Source organism: Schistocerca nitens, chromosome 2, assembly GCF_023898315.1.
Source record: "Schistocerca nitens isolate TAMUIC-IGC-003100 chromosome 2, iqSchNite1.1, whole genome shotgun sequence".
Classification (NCBI taxonomy): Eukaryota; Metazoa; Arthropoda; class Insecta; order Orthoptera; family Acrididae; genus Schistocerca; species Schistocerca nitens.
Window position 1 is genome coordinate 263,000,868 of NC_064615.1, and position 15,867 is coordinate 263,016,734.

At 38.6% G+C, this 15,867-nt stretch overlaps 1 protein-coding gene across 2 annotated transcripts in view; it reads left to right on the forward strand.

Moving 5' to 3' along the window:
- The window catches only part of LOC126235998 (zinc finger CCCH domain-containing protein 13), an 85,640-nt gene that overhangs the window by 57,144 nt on the left and 12,629 nt on the right, over positions 1-15,867 (forward strand). For both annotated transcript variants that reach the window (XM_049945006.1, XM_049945005.1), the window contains 2 exons: positions 9,571-9,749; positions 14,616-14,686. In XM_049945006.1, coding sequence (XP_049800963.1) covers positions 9,571-9,749; positions 14,616-14,686 — 250 coding nt within the window. The remainder of the gene's footprint in view (positions 1-9,570; positions 9,750-14,615; positions 14,687-15,867) is intronic.

The following is a 15,867-nucleotide window of genomic DNA, read 5'->3' on the forward strand; positions in this document are numbered from 1 at the left end:
GAGAGAGGAAGTTTAGAAGGCACTTGGATTGCACAGTGAGCAAAAAAAAAAAAAAAAAAAAAAAGACGTTTCAAGAGGTCATAAGGGAGGAAGTGGAACAGACATTGAACCCAATCTCTTGTCCTTCATTTCCCTTTAAAACGGTGAAAAAGTCGAGACCCAGGCGGAGTTCATTCCTACAATGCCGCGTGAGGAACCTGTTTGGGCACCAAGGAAGACTGACGTCTGGAGGACCCAGGATAACCAACCAGTATGTTTCCACTGCGGATGACCAAGACATGTGGTGTGCTGTTGTCGAGAAAGGCGGCAGTTATTTGATGACGTCCACACCATAAGACAGCAGACTGATCTTAGCCGACTCCAACTCCAGGACGGCAAAGGTGAACAAGAATATGTGGGTGCAGGACGGCATAGGTCACCATCGCTGCAAGCTAGCTGCTGGAGAGGACGCTCACCAACACACTGGTCTAGGTGTCCATCACTGTTTAGAAGCTCCAGCCAGTCACCTAGCTGCCGCAACCTGGAAAACTAAAGGGTGCGACCTTCCTTGGAGGTGAGGCTGCCGAAGAGAAAAATCACTACAAAAATGATAGGAAACTACGTCGATGGGTGGCCGACCAACCCAAGCTCTTGTGGACTCTGGAGCATCATATTCAGTCATTTCGTAGAAGTACCATCGCCAGTTGCAGAAAACAGTATTCCTCGACAACAAAACAACTCTGTTGAAGGTGGCTAATTGTAAATATGTAAAACCTACAGGAAGATGTACCATTCGTGTGGGTATAAGTGGCCATACACAGCCCTTAGAATTCATCATCTTACAATAGTATAGTCATGACATCATTCTCGGATGGGACTTTTTGAAAGCCTCTCGGGCAATTATAGATTGTCGTCGCTCGAAGATTATGTTAGACGAGATGAGATACAGTAGACAGGAAGATGCGCACCTGAGTGTGTGGAGACTGTGTGTGCTGGATGAAGTGATCATTCCTGCAGTCAGCGCTAGAAAGGTAACTGTCATGTGTCATGCCATGCATCAACCCATGGATCGTGTAGTGGAATGTAAGATAAGCATACCACTGAAGAATAACTTGGTCATCCCAGCCTCTGTCATCTCGTTTAAAAATGGATCCAGTGCATTGTGGATAGTTAACTGTCACCGAGAAAGCAGATCTTTCCAAGATGCATGTGCATAGCAAACGCTGAGCCGTTAATTGAGGAACAGCTGAGCGTCATAGAAACCTCCCATGCTGAGTCTGTGGGCGAAATTAGTACTACCACTACGAGACAAGATCTATTCGACTATCTCCAGATCTCACAAAGGAACAACAGAAGAAGCTACTTACCATTCTTCAAGAGTTCTCTGAATGGTTCAATCCACAGGTAGAGAGCAAATTATACAAATCAACAGTGAAGCACCGGATTAGCACTGGAGGCCATCAACCAATAAGCCAAAGAGCATACCGTGTGTCGGCAATGGAGCGTCAAATAATTCGCAACGAGGTAGAGAAAATGATGAAGAATGACGACATGCATCCTTCGCGGAGCCCATGGTTGTCACCAGTGGTCCTCGTCAGGAAGAAGGATGGCAGTTAGCACTTTTGTGTTGATTACAGGAAGCTTAATAAGATAACTAAAAGGGACGTTCACCCTCTTTCACGAATTGATGATACACTAGATTGTCTGAAGGGGGCTAAGTTTATCTCAACTGTGGAGATGTACTCGGGATACTGGCAGATTTAAGTAGATGAGACTGATCGTGAGAATGCTGCATTCATCACTCCTGAGGACCTGTATGAGTTTAAGGTAACGCCTTTTGGTTTGTGTAATGCACCAGCAACTTTTGAACGGATGATGGATAATCTTCTAAGGCATCTGAAGTGGACGATGTGTCTTTGTTATTTAGATGACATTATAGTGTTCTCAGAGACATTTGATGAACATATAAAAAGACTTAGGGCCATTCTTAAGTGTCTCCAACAAGGCGGACTGAAACTTAACCCAAGAAAGTGTGTCTTTGGAGCAAAAGAAATCAAAATACTTGGACATCTTGCGTCAAATGAAGGTGTGTGGCCAGACCCAGAAAAGGTGAGATCTCTAACGGAATTTCCTATTCCTAAAAGTATTACAGATGTGAGAAGCTTCCTCGGATTATGTTCTTATTACTGTCGTTTTATCAAAAACTTTTGTATCAAAGCCAGATCACTCCAAGAGTTGTTAAAAGCTGATGCTAAATTTATCTGGACACACAGATGCCAGTGGGTATGGGATTGGTGCTGTTGTGGTGCAAATTTCGGGTGGAAAAGAGAAGGCTATAGCCTATGCTCCTAGGAAACTTACGAAACTTACAAAAGCCAAGAGAAACTATTCAGCTACAGAAAGAGAATGTCTTGCTGTGATCTGGACCATGTGCAAATTTCAACAGTATCTCTGTGGAAGGCCTACAGACCATCATTCACTTTGTTGGTTGACAGATCTTAAGGATCCAACAGGACGACTCGCCAGGTGGGCACTATGTCTTCAAGAGTATGACATTACCATAGTATACAAAAGTGGAGGAACACACCAAGATACTGACTGTCTCTCAAGAAACCCTGTGTGAAGATAGTGACTGTTTCGCTGCACTCCAGGACCCCTCTGCTGAGCAGAAGAAGGATGCCAAGAAGTCTCAAATTATGCTTGCCTTAAATCGGTCAGAGGATGTGAAAGGACAATTTAAGGTGGTTAATGGATTACTTTGCAAGAAAAACTTTGATCCATTTGGAAAGAGTTGGCTACCAGTGATTCCTAAATACATGCGCCTAGATGTTCTACAGAAATTCTGTGACACACTTGAGGCCGGATATTTAGGATTTATTAAGACACACGATAGAATCCGCAAGAGAATTTTTGGGCCAGGTTTATTTAGGAGTGTCTGTCACTATGTGTCGCACTGTCGAGAATGCCAGAGGAGAAAGGCAGTTGCTCAGAAGCCACCTGGCCAACTCATAACCAATTCCACCAGCCGAAACGCCTTTCCAGTGTGTTGGGATTGACCTTCTCAGACGATTTCCGGCGTCAGCTAGTGGCAATAGATGGATTATTGTTTGCACTGATTATCTGACACACGATGCCATTACAAAAGTCGTGAAAACAACCGAAGCATCCAAGGTAGCCAAATTCATCATGGAAGACAGTGTATTAAAACACGGTGCTCCAAGGTCGTTAATTACGGATCAAGGGAAAGTTTTTCAGTCGAATCTTGTGACAGAGGTAAACTGTCGGTGCAACATTACTCATCACATGACGACTGCCTACCATCCGCAAACTAACGGTCTTACTGAATGCGTTAATAAGACCTTGGCTGACATGCTATCGATGTTGAGCAACTAGGATGAAGTGCTACCTTTCGTGACATTTGCCTACAACATTGTCAAACAAGACACCACAGGATTTACGCCATTTTCCCTGGTGCTTGGGCGTGAGGCGACTATGATGATGGACACTGTGTTTCCGTTACGTCCTGATGACATGGACGACGACTACATTGGCCAGGTGTTAACCAGAGCTGAGGAATCTCGGCAGTTAACTCAACTCCATCCACACGCTGCAGGCTCAAGAAAATGATCACCGAAGGTATGACGCAAGCCACCGCCCTGTTGTCTACCAGCCTGGTGACCTCGTCTGGATCATCACTCCTGTTCATAAGGTTGGTCTCTCTGAATAGCTCCTCAGGCGCTACTTTGGACCTTATAAGGTTGTAAGACAGTTGTCTAATGTTACTTATGAAGTTGAAGATTTCGATCCTGACTAAGACGAAAGATCAGAGATATGGTCCATGTCCGGCGAATGAAGCCCTATAAGGATCCTGCCGCCTAGGATAAATTCGAAGGTCCAGCGACAGGCAACAAGCGAAAAGGTGACAAAGAGCATAGCGGCAAAAGAAGTTCGAAGAAGGATCACCGCCAGGGCAAGAATCAGGAGTCGGAGTATGCAGGACCGATGACTCGTTCCCGGACTAGGAAGACGTAACACCGAGACGCTGTTCTCTTAAGGATGGAGCAGTGCTGCAGAAGAAGCTGAGTAGCACCGTAGTGTAATGGTTACTATACTAAACTGTTGCGTGGGGGATCGTGAGTTCAAAACTCATTGTACTGGAATGTTTTGTAGCTGTATGTATACTGTATACGTTCTGGGTGGAGGCAGTTCGCTCCATGCTCTTGTATGTGCAAGTACTGAATAAACCTTCGTTACATGAAGTTAGTGTTCATCATTCATCTAATTACACCTTCTTCTATGTGACAATATTCTTATGCAACTTAGAAACTTTTTTTGATGTCATTGTCAGTTACCTTGATCCATAGGTTCAAATTTACTTTAATGCACATAAAATATGCATGTAATATCTGGTGTGAGGCGTAAATGTTGTTTTAACTAGATTAGATTAGATTAGTTTTTCGTTCCATAGATCCGTGCTGAGGAGATCCTCGTGGGTGTAGAACATGTCAGTTTTTTTTAAGCTGAAATAACAATACTAATAGTATGAACATATACATCATTTATTTCTATTAAAAAATTCGTCAATGGAGTAGAAGGAGTTAGCCACTAGTAAGTCTTTCAGGCTCGCTTTAAACTGATCTTTATTTGTAACTAAATTTTTTATGTTTACTGGCAAATTATTGAAGATGAGTGTTCCTGAGTAGTGGACCCCTTTTTGAACTAAAGTAAGTGCTTTTAAGTCCTTGTGCAGATCATTTTTGTTCCTGGTATTGTATGTATGATCTGAGCTGTTTGTTGGAAAAAGAGATATATTATTTAGGAGAAATTTCATTAATGAGTAAATGTACTGAGAGGCAGTAGTTAGTATACCCAGTTCTTTGAAGAGGTTTCTACAGGACATCCGTGAATTTGCTCCACAAATAATACATATTACACGCTTTTGGACTCTGAAAACTTTTGTTTGACTTGAAGAGTTACCCCAAAATATTATACCATATGACATTATGGAATGAAAGTAGGCAAAGTATGCAAGCTTTTTCATTTTTATGTCGCCTATGTCTGCTAACACTCGAATTGCAAATACAGATTTGTTAAGGCGTTTCTGCAGTTCTGTGGTGTGCTCTTCCCAACTGAATTTATTATCAAGTTGTAATCCCAGGAATTTAAGACTGTCAACCTCTTCTATCTGCTCTTCGTATTTTATGCATATGCTGGGTGGAAACCTCTTACAGGTTCTGAATTGCATATAGTGAGTCTTATCGTAGTTTAATGTCAGTGAGTTGGCTTGAAACCATTTATTAATATCCATGAAAATATCATTAGCAGATCTTTCTAGAACTACACTTCACATACTATTTATTGCAATACTTGTGTCATCTGCAAACAAAACGAATTCTGCTTCTGGCAGTGTAACTGATGAGAGATCATTAATGTACACAAGAAAAAGCAATGGCCCTAAGATGGATCCTTGTGGGACACCACATGTAATTTCTTCCCATTCTGATGATGACTGATGACTTAATTCACTAGTCCCTTGCACTGACACCCTTTGTTTCCTGTTAGTGAGGTATGACTTGAACCATTTTGCAGCACTGCCCGTGACACCATAGAATTCTAATTTACTTAAAAGGATCACAGAAAATACCTGCTGCTTGTAATTTGTTATTTAATGAATTAAGTACATTTTCACTGTAGGTGTAAATAGCCTTCTCGATATCAGAACCTTCAGAAATCCAAACTGTGTTATTGATTATATGTTATTTGTGGTCAGATGGTTGAGCAGCTGCCTGTACATTACTTTTTCTAAAATTTTTGAGAATGCTGGCAAAAGTGAAATCGGTCTGTAGTTTGATGGTATCTCTTTATCCCCTTTCTTGAATAGAGGCTTAACATCTGCATATTTTAGCCAGTCAGGAAATGTCCCAGTTATAATTGACTGGTTACACAAGTAACTTAGAATTGTACTAAACTCACAAGAACATGCCTTTATTAACTTTGTTGATATTTCATCCTACCCACTAGAATGCTTTGTTTTTAAAGATTTTATTATGGAAGTTATTTCTTTTGGTGAAGTGAGTGATATATTCATGTACTTGAAGCTATTTGTGAAGGCTAGTTTCAGATATTCAAGGGCATTATTTACTGATCCTGAAAGTCCCATTCTATCAGTAACGGATATAAAGTACTTGTTAAATAGATTTGCCACACTATGCCCATCAGTTACTAATGTGTCATCTACCCTTAGTGATATTTGCTCCTGTTCCTTTCTGGTTCTACCAGTCTGCTCTTTCACTATATCCCATATTGTTTTTATTTTGTTCCCTGGCATTGCTATCTTCTTCTCGTAATGCATTTGTTTAGACCTCTGAATTACTTTTTTTAATGTTTTACAGTATTCCTTGTATTTAGCTAAATCATCAGCATTGGAGCTATTCTTGGTCGACAGATACATTTTCCTTTTTCTCTTACAGGAAATCTTTATTCCTTGTGTGATCCATGGTTTTATTATAGACTTCTGTTTAATTTGAGTAACTTTTAGAGGAAAACAGTTTTCAAACATGGTACTGACATTGTTCATGAATGTGTTATATTTTTCATTCATGTCATGAGCACTATAAACATCTTTCCAGTTCATATCTTTGAGCAGTTTTCTAAAACACTCAATTTTTGGTTGATTGACTACTCTCCTGTACTCAGATTTAGCAGCCTTGATAATCTGCTTAGAATTTACATCTAAAACAAGGAGCTGCATGTCGTGATCTGATAGTCCATTTATAACAGGGTTTATGATATGGTTTTGTTCCTTTGATTTGTCTATAAAGATGTCATCAATGGCTGTCCTTGAGGATTTAGTGATCCTAGTTGGAAAGTTTACAGTGTGAGTTAGATTGAAAGACAACATTACTAATTGCAGTGAGTGTTTACTGGAAGATTGCATTAGAAAATCTGTATTAAAGTCACCAGCAATCAAAATTTCTTTGTTTCTTCCTGTTAAATAACCCAAAAGAGCTTTTAGATGATCTAAGAATAGATTATAATTTCCTGCAGGTGCTCGGTAAATAGTTATTATTATATAGGATCTGTTATGGAACTCTACTTCTGTTGCACATGCTTCTAGATGCTGCTCTAAACGGAATTTATTAATGTTAATGTTCTTGAATTTATGGCAGTTTTTGATAAATGTGGCAACTCCTCCTCCATCTATATCTGACTCTGTGAACTCATGGCAAGGGTTCTAGGGTCATCGAGGGATTCTGAGGTCACAAAACTATGGTTTTAGTCACAATTTTTCACCAATAGAACTTTATGGCAAGCTATCTGTGTATAGTGGGCACTTCACATTTATAAAAATATGCCGTAAGTGGTACTGCAATGGTAAAAAATTAGCTTAAAACATGCCTGAAAAACACTTAAAATTCCTGCAAAAAATTGTGGAAAATTGGAAGGACTGCAAATCCAGTAAAATATTCCTAATAACATTTTTACTCTTTTAATATGAGCAAAAGTATCCAGAAAAAAGAAAAACAAACCATTTTGTGTTAATCTTGTATTATACGTAATTATTTGTTGTTTGTATGCATCAAAGTATATAAATATGTCAAAATATATAAATAAACTGACAAAACTTAATTGACCTGTAGTATTCGTCTTATATAAGCAGCACACTGTACTGTAGCAAGAAAAGAAGGGAACCAGCAAAAAAATGCCCCTGTCAGACCACAAAAATGGCAAATACCTTCCTCTTTTAGAGACTCTGACAGAACAGTGGGAAACCTGCTGCGTTGATCCTCATTCCCCCTTCCTCACCAAAAGTTTTGGAAGAAACATATTTGCACTTTTTTGTGATGAAAGAGAGTAGCAGAGAGACAGTGACTGTTGAAGAGATAGCAGAAAGTGCCAGTGGGAGAGAAAGACAAAGGAGGTAGTGATGGTGTGAGAGAGAAAGTGACAGTGAAAGAGAGAGAAAGATGAAGACTATAACAGTGGGAGGAAAGGAGAGAGGAGATATTGAAGTTCAGTTTAGTGAGAGATAGTGGCAATAGAAGAGAAAGAGAGATGGGCAGAGACAGGAGCAGTTTGAGCAAAAGAACAAGGAGACAGTGGAAATGAAAAACATAGATGAGTGGAGCCCCTGCATAGACTTCAGGGGTTCTGGTACCTCCCAAACTGGCAAACTTTAACATGTAGGTATAGGGGAAGGCACATTTTAGACCGAAAATTTAAACACTTGATTATAGGGGAAATACCCTTGTCAGATCCTCCATAACTTTTGGGCTACCTTGGTATGGTGAAGTTAGTGTTAGTGGGTAGAAAGACAAAAGTAGACAGTGTAAGTGAGAGACTGTGGCAGTGGGACGTCCTATAAACCAATGGCAGAAGGAGGAAACAGTGAGAGAGAGAGAGAGAGAGAGAGTCAGACAGACAACAGCAGTGAGAAGCAGATGCCAAGTATGAAGACTCAACTACCAAGCGAGGCTGGGTAAGAGGATGTAGAATGTTCTGCATTAACACGTCAAAGACAGTTTCGGGCCAAGAAGACTGCCCATTTGTGCCATTCTTTAAAGCGTGACTGCCTCATTTGTGATTGATTACCTTAAAGAGTAATACATATTAAAAAAAGATCCAAGATTTATTTTTCATATTTAGTTTAGTTCTTTAATAGCTGTCTAATTTTAGAATAATAATGGCAGAAAAAAAAGTGCGAGATGAGGTATTGAACAATTTCTTCCTCTTTAGCTACCAAAATTTCCTGCTCACTCATCAAACATGATGTGTTTGTAGCAGAATTACAGCAAACTGTGACACCTAACAAGTAAATGCACAAAATTAAACATCAATGTGATCGCATATTGGCTCAGCCATTCACAACAGCAGCTGATGTTTCTTTTGAAATAATTCTAGGAATTGACAACAGAAGGTGGTGCCTGTCAAGTGGCAGGTAGTGAGATGTATGTACATTGTTATCATGTGAAATGATTCCAGTTTTCTAGCGATAGGTGACTCATGTGTTAGAATATCGTGGCCCGAGCTGTATGTGGGCATGGTCTTATGAACGCATCGATGTGTCTCTAAAGTGATGAAAGAGCACAAATATGCTCGTGTGCAAAAATTTTTGTTGAAGTACACCCACCTTGTCAGAGTTTTTTTTTTTTTAAAAAAAAAAAAAAAGAAAAACACATTCACCTTTTCATGCTTTGACGGGAGCATTTTTCCATTGGTGAAATAATCCTGATGACATAGTTTGTTCACACAGCTATTGTAAAAGATGACCCGAAAAGCAGCATTTCTCTTCAGTTTTTGCTTTCCTTTTTTACATTAATATTTTACAAATGTGTTACAAACTCATGATTTATGTGTGTGGTAGTAATATTGACAGTGATCATAGTCACAGATGAAATTTTTTTTATAGCAGCATCATGATTGTAGTGTTAATACATGAAAAGTCACTTCAGAATATGCTGTCTGTCATTGGGTTTCATAACTGTACACCACACACTGTAACAAGTGGAAACGGAGGAACTCCATCTGTTTAATGCAATATTTAATATTTTTTGCTAGGAAGTAATTTGTTTATGTATTTTTCATTTTCAGCTGTGAGGTAATACGTGATAAAGTGACTGGAGACTCGCTGCAGTATGCATTTGTAGAATTTGAAGACCGGAAATCATGTGAGGATGCTTATTTTAAAATGGACAATGTTTTGATTGACGATCGAAGGATACATGTTGACTTCAGCCAGAGTGTGGCAAAGCTAAGATGGAAGGGTAAAGGTGAGTATTGTTTGAAGGAATAAAACACACACACACACACACACAGTGGAGAGTGAGGGGGGGGGGGGGGGGGCATACAGAATCTGAGCATCTGCTATGCCACCCACTCAGGTTGTGTGGATTGTCCCAGCCAATACTAGTTTCCTTAAACTTGGCCTCTGACACATCCTCCCTGTTAATACATTCTCCTCTCTTTTTCCATTATATTTTTATTTATTATGTTTCACTCAAGTATTTTCTTTATTGCTTTCACTTTACATCTTCATTCACCCCTTCCCCTCTGTTATCTTTTTTTCCAATCTCCTTTTTCTCCCCGTTCTTAATTGCACTATTCATTCCTCTTTCTCTTAATACACCTTTAGTTCTTCCTCTGGCATCTTCTCTGGGCTGAAGCTAATCCAGTGCTCATCAATACACTACCTTTGTCTCCCTATTCTCCCTGATTCCTCCCACTTCATCTTTGTCTGCTCTAGTCCTCACTGCAGGACACTCCCTCTGATCCTGGGATCTGAGTGAGCTGCCCATCCTTTTTAATCTTCGCCAACCTTTCCCTTTTTCCTCACCAAGGAAGGAACTAATTGTTCCAAATGCTAGGATAGTGTTATGTCCTTTTAATATGTGTGTATTGTTAGTAAAAAAGTTTTTCCTTCATGAAGGTATGTATTGGCCAGTAATTCTGTCTCATTTCATTGTTTCCTTGAATGGATTTTCCTTTCTGTGTGAAATACATATAATCAGTTTAGGACTGTAGAAACGTTGAAACATGCAACACAATTCTGGTACTATGACTTAGGTTAAAGAAAATATAAACTACATTTATAGCATTTGCGGATTTTAAGAAATTTTTTTGATCTACACTCTGAAATTCTAAAGGTAACAGGGATAAAGTGGAGGTAAAAAAATCATTCAACTGTAGTTACAAGAATCAAAGGCTCTCAAAGGGAAGACATTATTCAGCCTGCACATTGAGCAAGTTGTAAAGTAACCTCAGTAGAAATTTATAAATGGAATTAAAGTGCAGTGAGAAGAAATAAGAACTTGAGGTTTGCCGAAGATATTGTAATTTTGTCAGCAATGGCAAAGGATATGAAAAATCTGTTTATCTTAGTGGATAGTATCTTTAAATGAGGTTGTAGGATAAACGTCAATGAAGGTAATGGAATGTAATGTAATGGAGCTAAACAAGCTGATGCAAAGAGAATTAGATTGCAAAATTAGACACTTAAAGAAGTAGATGAGATTAGCTATTTGAACAGCAAAATAACTGATGATGGCCAAAATCAAAAGCATGTATTGTTTGGTGCATAATTTCGTAGCGATTTTCCGTAAGTTTAATAAACACAGCAGATATATGTAACAGAAACTTTAGTCATCAATGATCAAAAGCCAGTTTTGGGTTGGTGCATAAATTTGTAATGAATTTCCATTAGTTCATTAAACACAACGGGTACACATAACAGAGTTTCGTCATCAGTAATATATATATTCTCTTTCAATATTACGATAAGGATAGTTGCTGCTCACCATATAGCAGATATGCTGAGTTGCAGATAAGGCACAACAGGAGGATTGCCAGGCAAAGCTTTCAGCCAAACAAGCCTTCATCAGAATACACACACACACGTGCAGTCATAACTTACATCTTACATTCACATGACGACAATCTCTGTCTTTGTTTGACAGTCTTTTTGTTGTGCCTATCTGCGACTCAGCATCTCCACTGTAAGGTGAGTAACAACTATCCCTTTCATAATATTGTCATTATTCCATACTGGATTTTCCATTGTGTGATATATTCTCCTTCACATTTTACAACATTCTGCCAATGCCGGGGTAACTTCTCGATTCTGCAACTGTAGAAATCACATGGTTCTGAGGTAAAGAACTTATTGAACCATGTTCAGAGCACATTTTCATCTGGAAAGGAGGTTGTTTGGTAGAGTGGAAAAGTACACAAGATCAGATGAATAAGGTGGGTGCAGAATGACTTCCCAACCCAACGTCTGTATAGTATTTTTTCCCAGTCTTGCAGAAAGTGGACAGGCATTATTATGGAGTAGCATCACCCCATACAGTCTTCTTGATAATTCCTCTTGGATTACGTCGTAAGACGTCTCAGCTGTTGACAATAAATTTCAGCAGTGATGATTACTCCTCGGGGGAGCAGTTCATGGTACATAACACTGCCACTGTTCCACAAGATGCATAACATTATTTTTTGTTGTTGTGCTTAGATTTTTGTACAGTGATTTGCTCCTTTGTTTGGGCTCAACTATTCCTTGATGTCCCTTATGTTATCATAAAGACAGCATTTCTCTTCACCAGCAATGATAAATGAAAGGGATGCTTTGTGTTGTTGATGAGCCAATTGATGATGAGTAAGCAGAGATGCACATATGGCCCTCTCCTGATTTTTGTAGATTTTGGCTTACAGCATGCAGTACCCATACACCCGATCTTTGAACCTGCCCCATTACATGTGAATGTTGCACGATGGTGGAATGGAGTACACTGATGTAGATCATTCCGTAGTAATGAGTTTAAACAATCTTCATCAAACCTCGAAGGTCTACCTGAACATGGATAGTCTCTAATGTCGAAAGAATCCTCCTTAATTCATGCTATGAATACTGACTTGCTTTTTCTTTTCTGGTAACTGTGATATTTAGAAGCTTTTTTGTGTAGCTGTACTGGGAACATTGAGCAAATTTAGGAATTCTGTTGGGAAGTTTATGCCTTCACCTAGGCTATAATTGTATCAATTGATTAAAATTTTTTTTTTTTATTCTTGTGGTGTGTGCTGATTCTTTTTTTGTGAATGGTTTACACGTTCATCCATTCTATGTTTACATAGTTTATCTGTGTAAGCAAATACACTTTTTCAATTAATATGATGGTCATTGAAGAGATAATTTTTTTACAGTTGTTGATAAATATAAGATAACATCCTTTTAGGTGCTTCAAATTTTATGTTTTTCTGCATGTGTGCAAAGTTTTGAACAATCCTGACAGATGGAAGAGCTGCAGCGAACTATGAAAATGTTGTCTGTGTAAGACACTCATTACAAGCAAACCAATGTAATGGAATTCTAAGTTGTGTATGAAGAACTGTGATGAATATCCAGAAATGTTTCTGTACCATGTATGGCAATTATGCAGTTGACAAGAGGACTATTGAGTAATGGTTAAAGAGAATGGAGGCATAAGGAAGTGTAGAAACAGTTGCATTCATAATTAACCATGTTCGGTATGTTTTGTCACAGCCACTGCTGGCAACTTGACAGATTGTGTGGATTCCATTGTTTGAGCTGACTGACACATTACAACTAATTTGGCTCTACAGCCAAGTGAGTGAAAAATTATTGAGACTCTCGTATATTCAAAGGTGTGCTCAAGATACGATTTTCTGTTTCCCAGAACTATCAGAGCAGTATAAGGCCAATGGAGAGACCTTTGTAACATATAGTAACAGGTGACAAAACATGGGTGCACCACTTTGATGCTTTATCAATAGGGGATACATGCTCTTACACAATTATACCATAAGTCCATAGACATAGGAGGCTGTGTAGAAAAATAGTACATGTAGATGAAATGTTGGTTGATATTGTCACCAAATTCTAACTCTTAAGAATAAATATGTTCCGAGGAAAAAAAGTGAGGCGTTATTTACTGAACAAGCTTTGTATATAAGGGCTTGTAAACATAAATCCCAGTTAATACTAATTTTTGTATTAAACAAGTTTGTAAGAAGTAATATGGGATTTGGTTTTTGTTGAAACTGTGTAAAATCTTATTTGGACTAGACACATTGATCTTGATTTAAAGCATCTACAGTATCTATTTCTTGGCTTCTACATTATTTCCATGCATTTTTCTATACACAGGTGTTCGATATTTAGCGCACAGCACTGCACTGACACACAATATATGAGCAGATCAATACTAGTTGCAATTGGTTGTTTGTGTGGTTTACAGACCTAGCCTGCAGCTTCTGCCAATTCATATATAATTTGGCTTGTTTCAGATCTCAGAAAACTACTTCATGACAGGCCTTATGGAACATGATTTTATGAGAATGAGAATAGATAATTGTGTGAATGAATGAATGGACAATTAATTTAAAAAAGTAATATGAGGAAGAACTACTTCACAAAATCACATGCAAGGAAACAATATACCACTCACAAATACAAATTTCTATGATGTTTGTCTTCTAATGAAGAGTATCTGTAAAGAGTTAAATTGTGCTTTGACATGTACATTGCACACCGTCATGAGACAGTCGACAGAATAAGTTTAGTTCACCATCTTGGTTTGGCCAACGAAAACTGCTATGGTGAAGATTAGATCATTCAAGGACAGCAACTTACAAAAAAGTTAAGAATAGTAAAGGTTAGATTATTCAAGGACTGCAACTTACAAGACTTTAATTTTATTGAAACAAGAGTGACTAATTACATTGAAAAAAAGATCCCAGATAAATAAATGCAAAGTTTAACAGTCAAGATGAATTGTTACAATTAAAGGCAAAAACATAGGATTTTAAAATCTGACACACCAAAAGTACAAGAAATATAAAAACAGAAATTAAATTCGTAATATTTTTATCACTTGTCGGAGATGAGAGAATGCTTGACTGAAAACAGAATCTATAAACCTGCTACAAAAACAAATACTCTTATAATCGTGTACTAAAAGTACAACAGCTAGAGAGTACTTTTCAGAACGTATACCTTTTGTACTCCATTCTTGTTCCTGTGCTCCAGGAAATACTGGTCACTTTCTACTTAGAAAATCTAATTTTCCTGCATGTTGTAAATTTCATTGCCCTTTACTGAATATTTTCATTTCTGTGCATTTTAGGCCGTGGAGTGGAGCATTTGGATGATGAGGGTAATCCAAGGAAAGATGGTGATATTCATTACAACAACTATGTAAGTAAACAACTGTTTTCCTTTATGTATTAATTCCTTGAACTTTTTTAACTCTACTCAGTGAGGTGTGTGTGTGTGTGTGTGTGTGTGTGTGTGTGTGTGTGTGTGTGTGTGTGTGTGTGTGTGTGTGTGAGAGATCTCTGGAGGAGGACTTTCCTGTCTTTTGATTTCATACTTTCTATGTGCCTGTCTGCTTCTCTTAACACCTCTTCTGTCTAGTATGTTATTTGAAAGTAATACACAAATTTTAGCTGGTAAAAGAAGTGTGACTGTTGTGATTTGGTAACAGTTTTGTAATTGTTCTTACTCTGTGAATGCTACACAGATATTTCTGCTATATCAGATTTAAATTTTATTTGTTCCTTAACATAAGTGCTAAAGATTACATAGAATAGCCATTGGAGTCCCCTCAACATTCTTCCTGATTCACCTTTGACTATTAGAGTGGTGTCAGAAAAGTTTAACCATCCTGTCCTTTTGTGCAACATACACACACAGTTAAGAAGTAATCATGTAGAAAATAAATAATCTCTATTGTTGAGGCAGCAGAAGTTGCTCCCTGAGAGTTGGAGTGGGTTGCACACAATAATTCGTGGGCCTACCTCAACCCGTAACATAATACAATTTTATAAACATCTCTATGGCAGCACCTCAGTGTTGTCACAGCTCTGGTGACAGCTACTGTTGTCACCGGTAACCATTAATGCTTCATAGTTGAAAGCTGGCAATAGTGCTGTGAGCTGTCTGAGGCCTTTCTAAAGCATCTTGACTGTCAGTTTTGTGTCGTGTAATGAGTCAGAAGAAAGTAGCAGTAGCAAAGAGACTAATGTAATAGATAATATCAAGTCTGAATCAAGGTGATGGTGAACTACTGAAGCCAACAAGTACCTGTGAAAATATTGACATTGTTCTTCTCATCGAAGGCTCTGTTTCGGAACATTTGAAGACTGACAAAAAATTTGCTGAGACACTCTTAAGAAGCAAGGTAAAAAGACTGTTAAGAAATCGGAAAGTTGTTTCCTTAGCCATGGCAAGTAAATATAACAGCAGCACTTTACCTTTCCCTACCCCTACCCTGCTATCCTTCCTCCTCGCCACCCCAGCCTCCTCCTAACCCCACCACCCAGCTTGCTTCTCCCATCAGGTGCACCTTTCTCACAGTCAGCCAGTGTGTGTTTGTT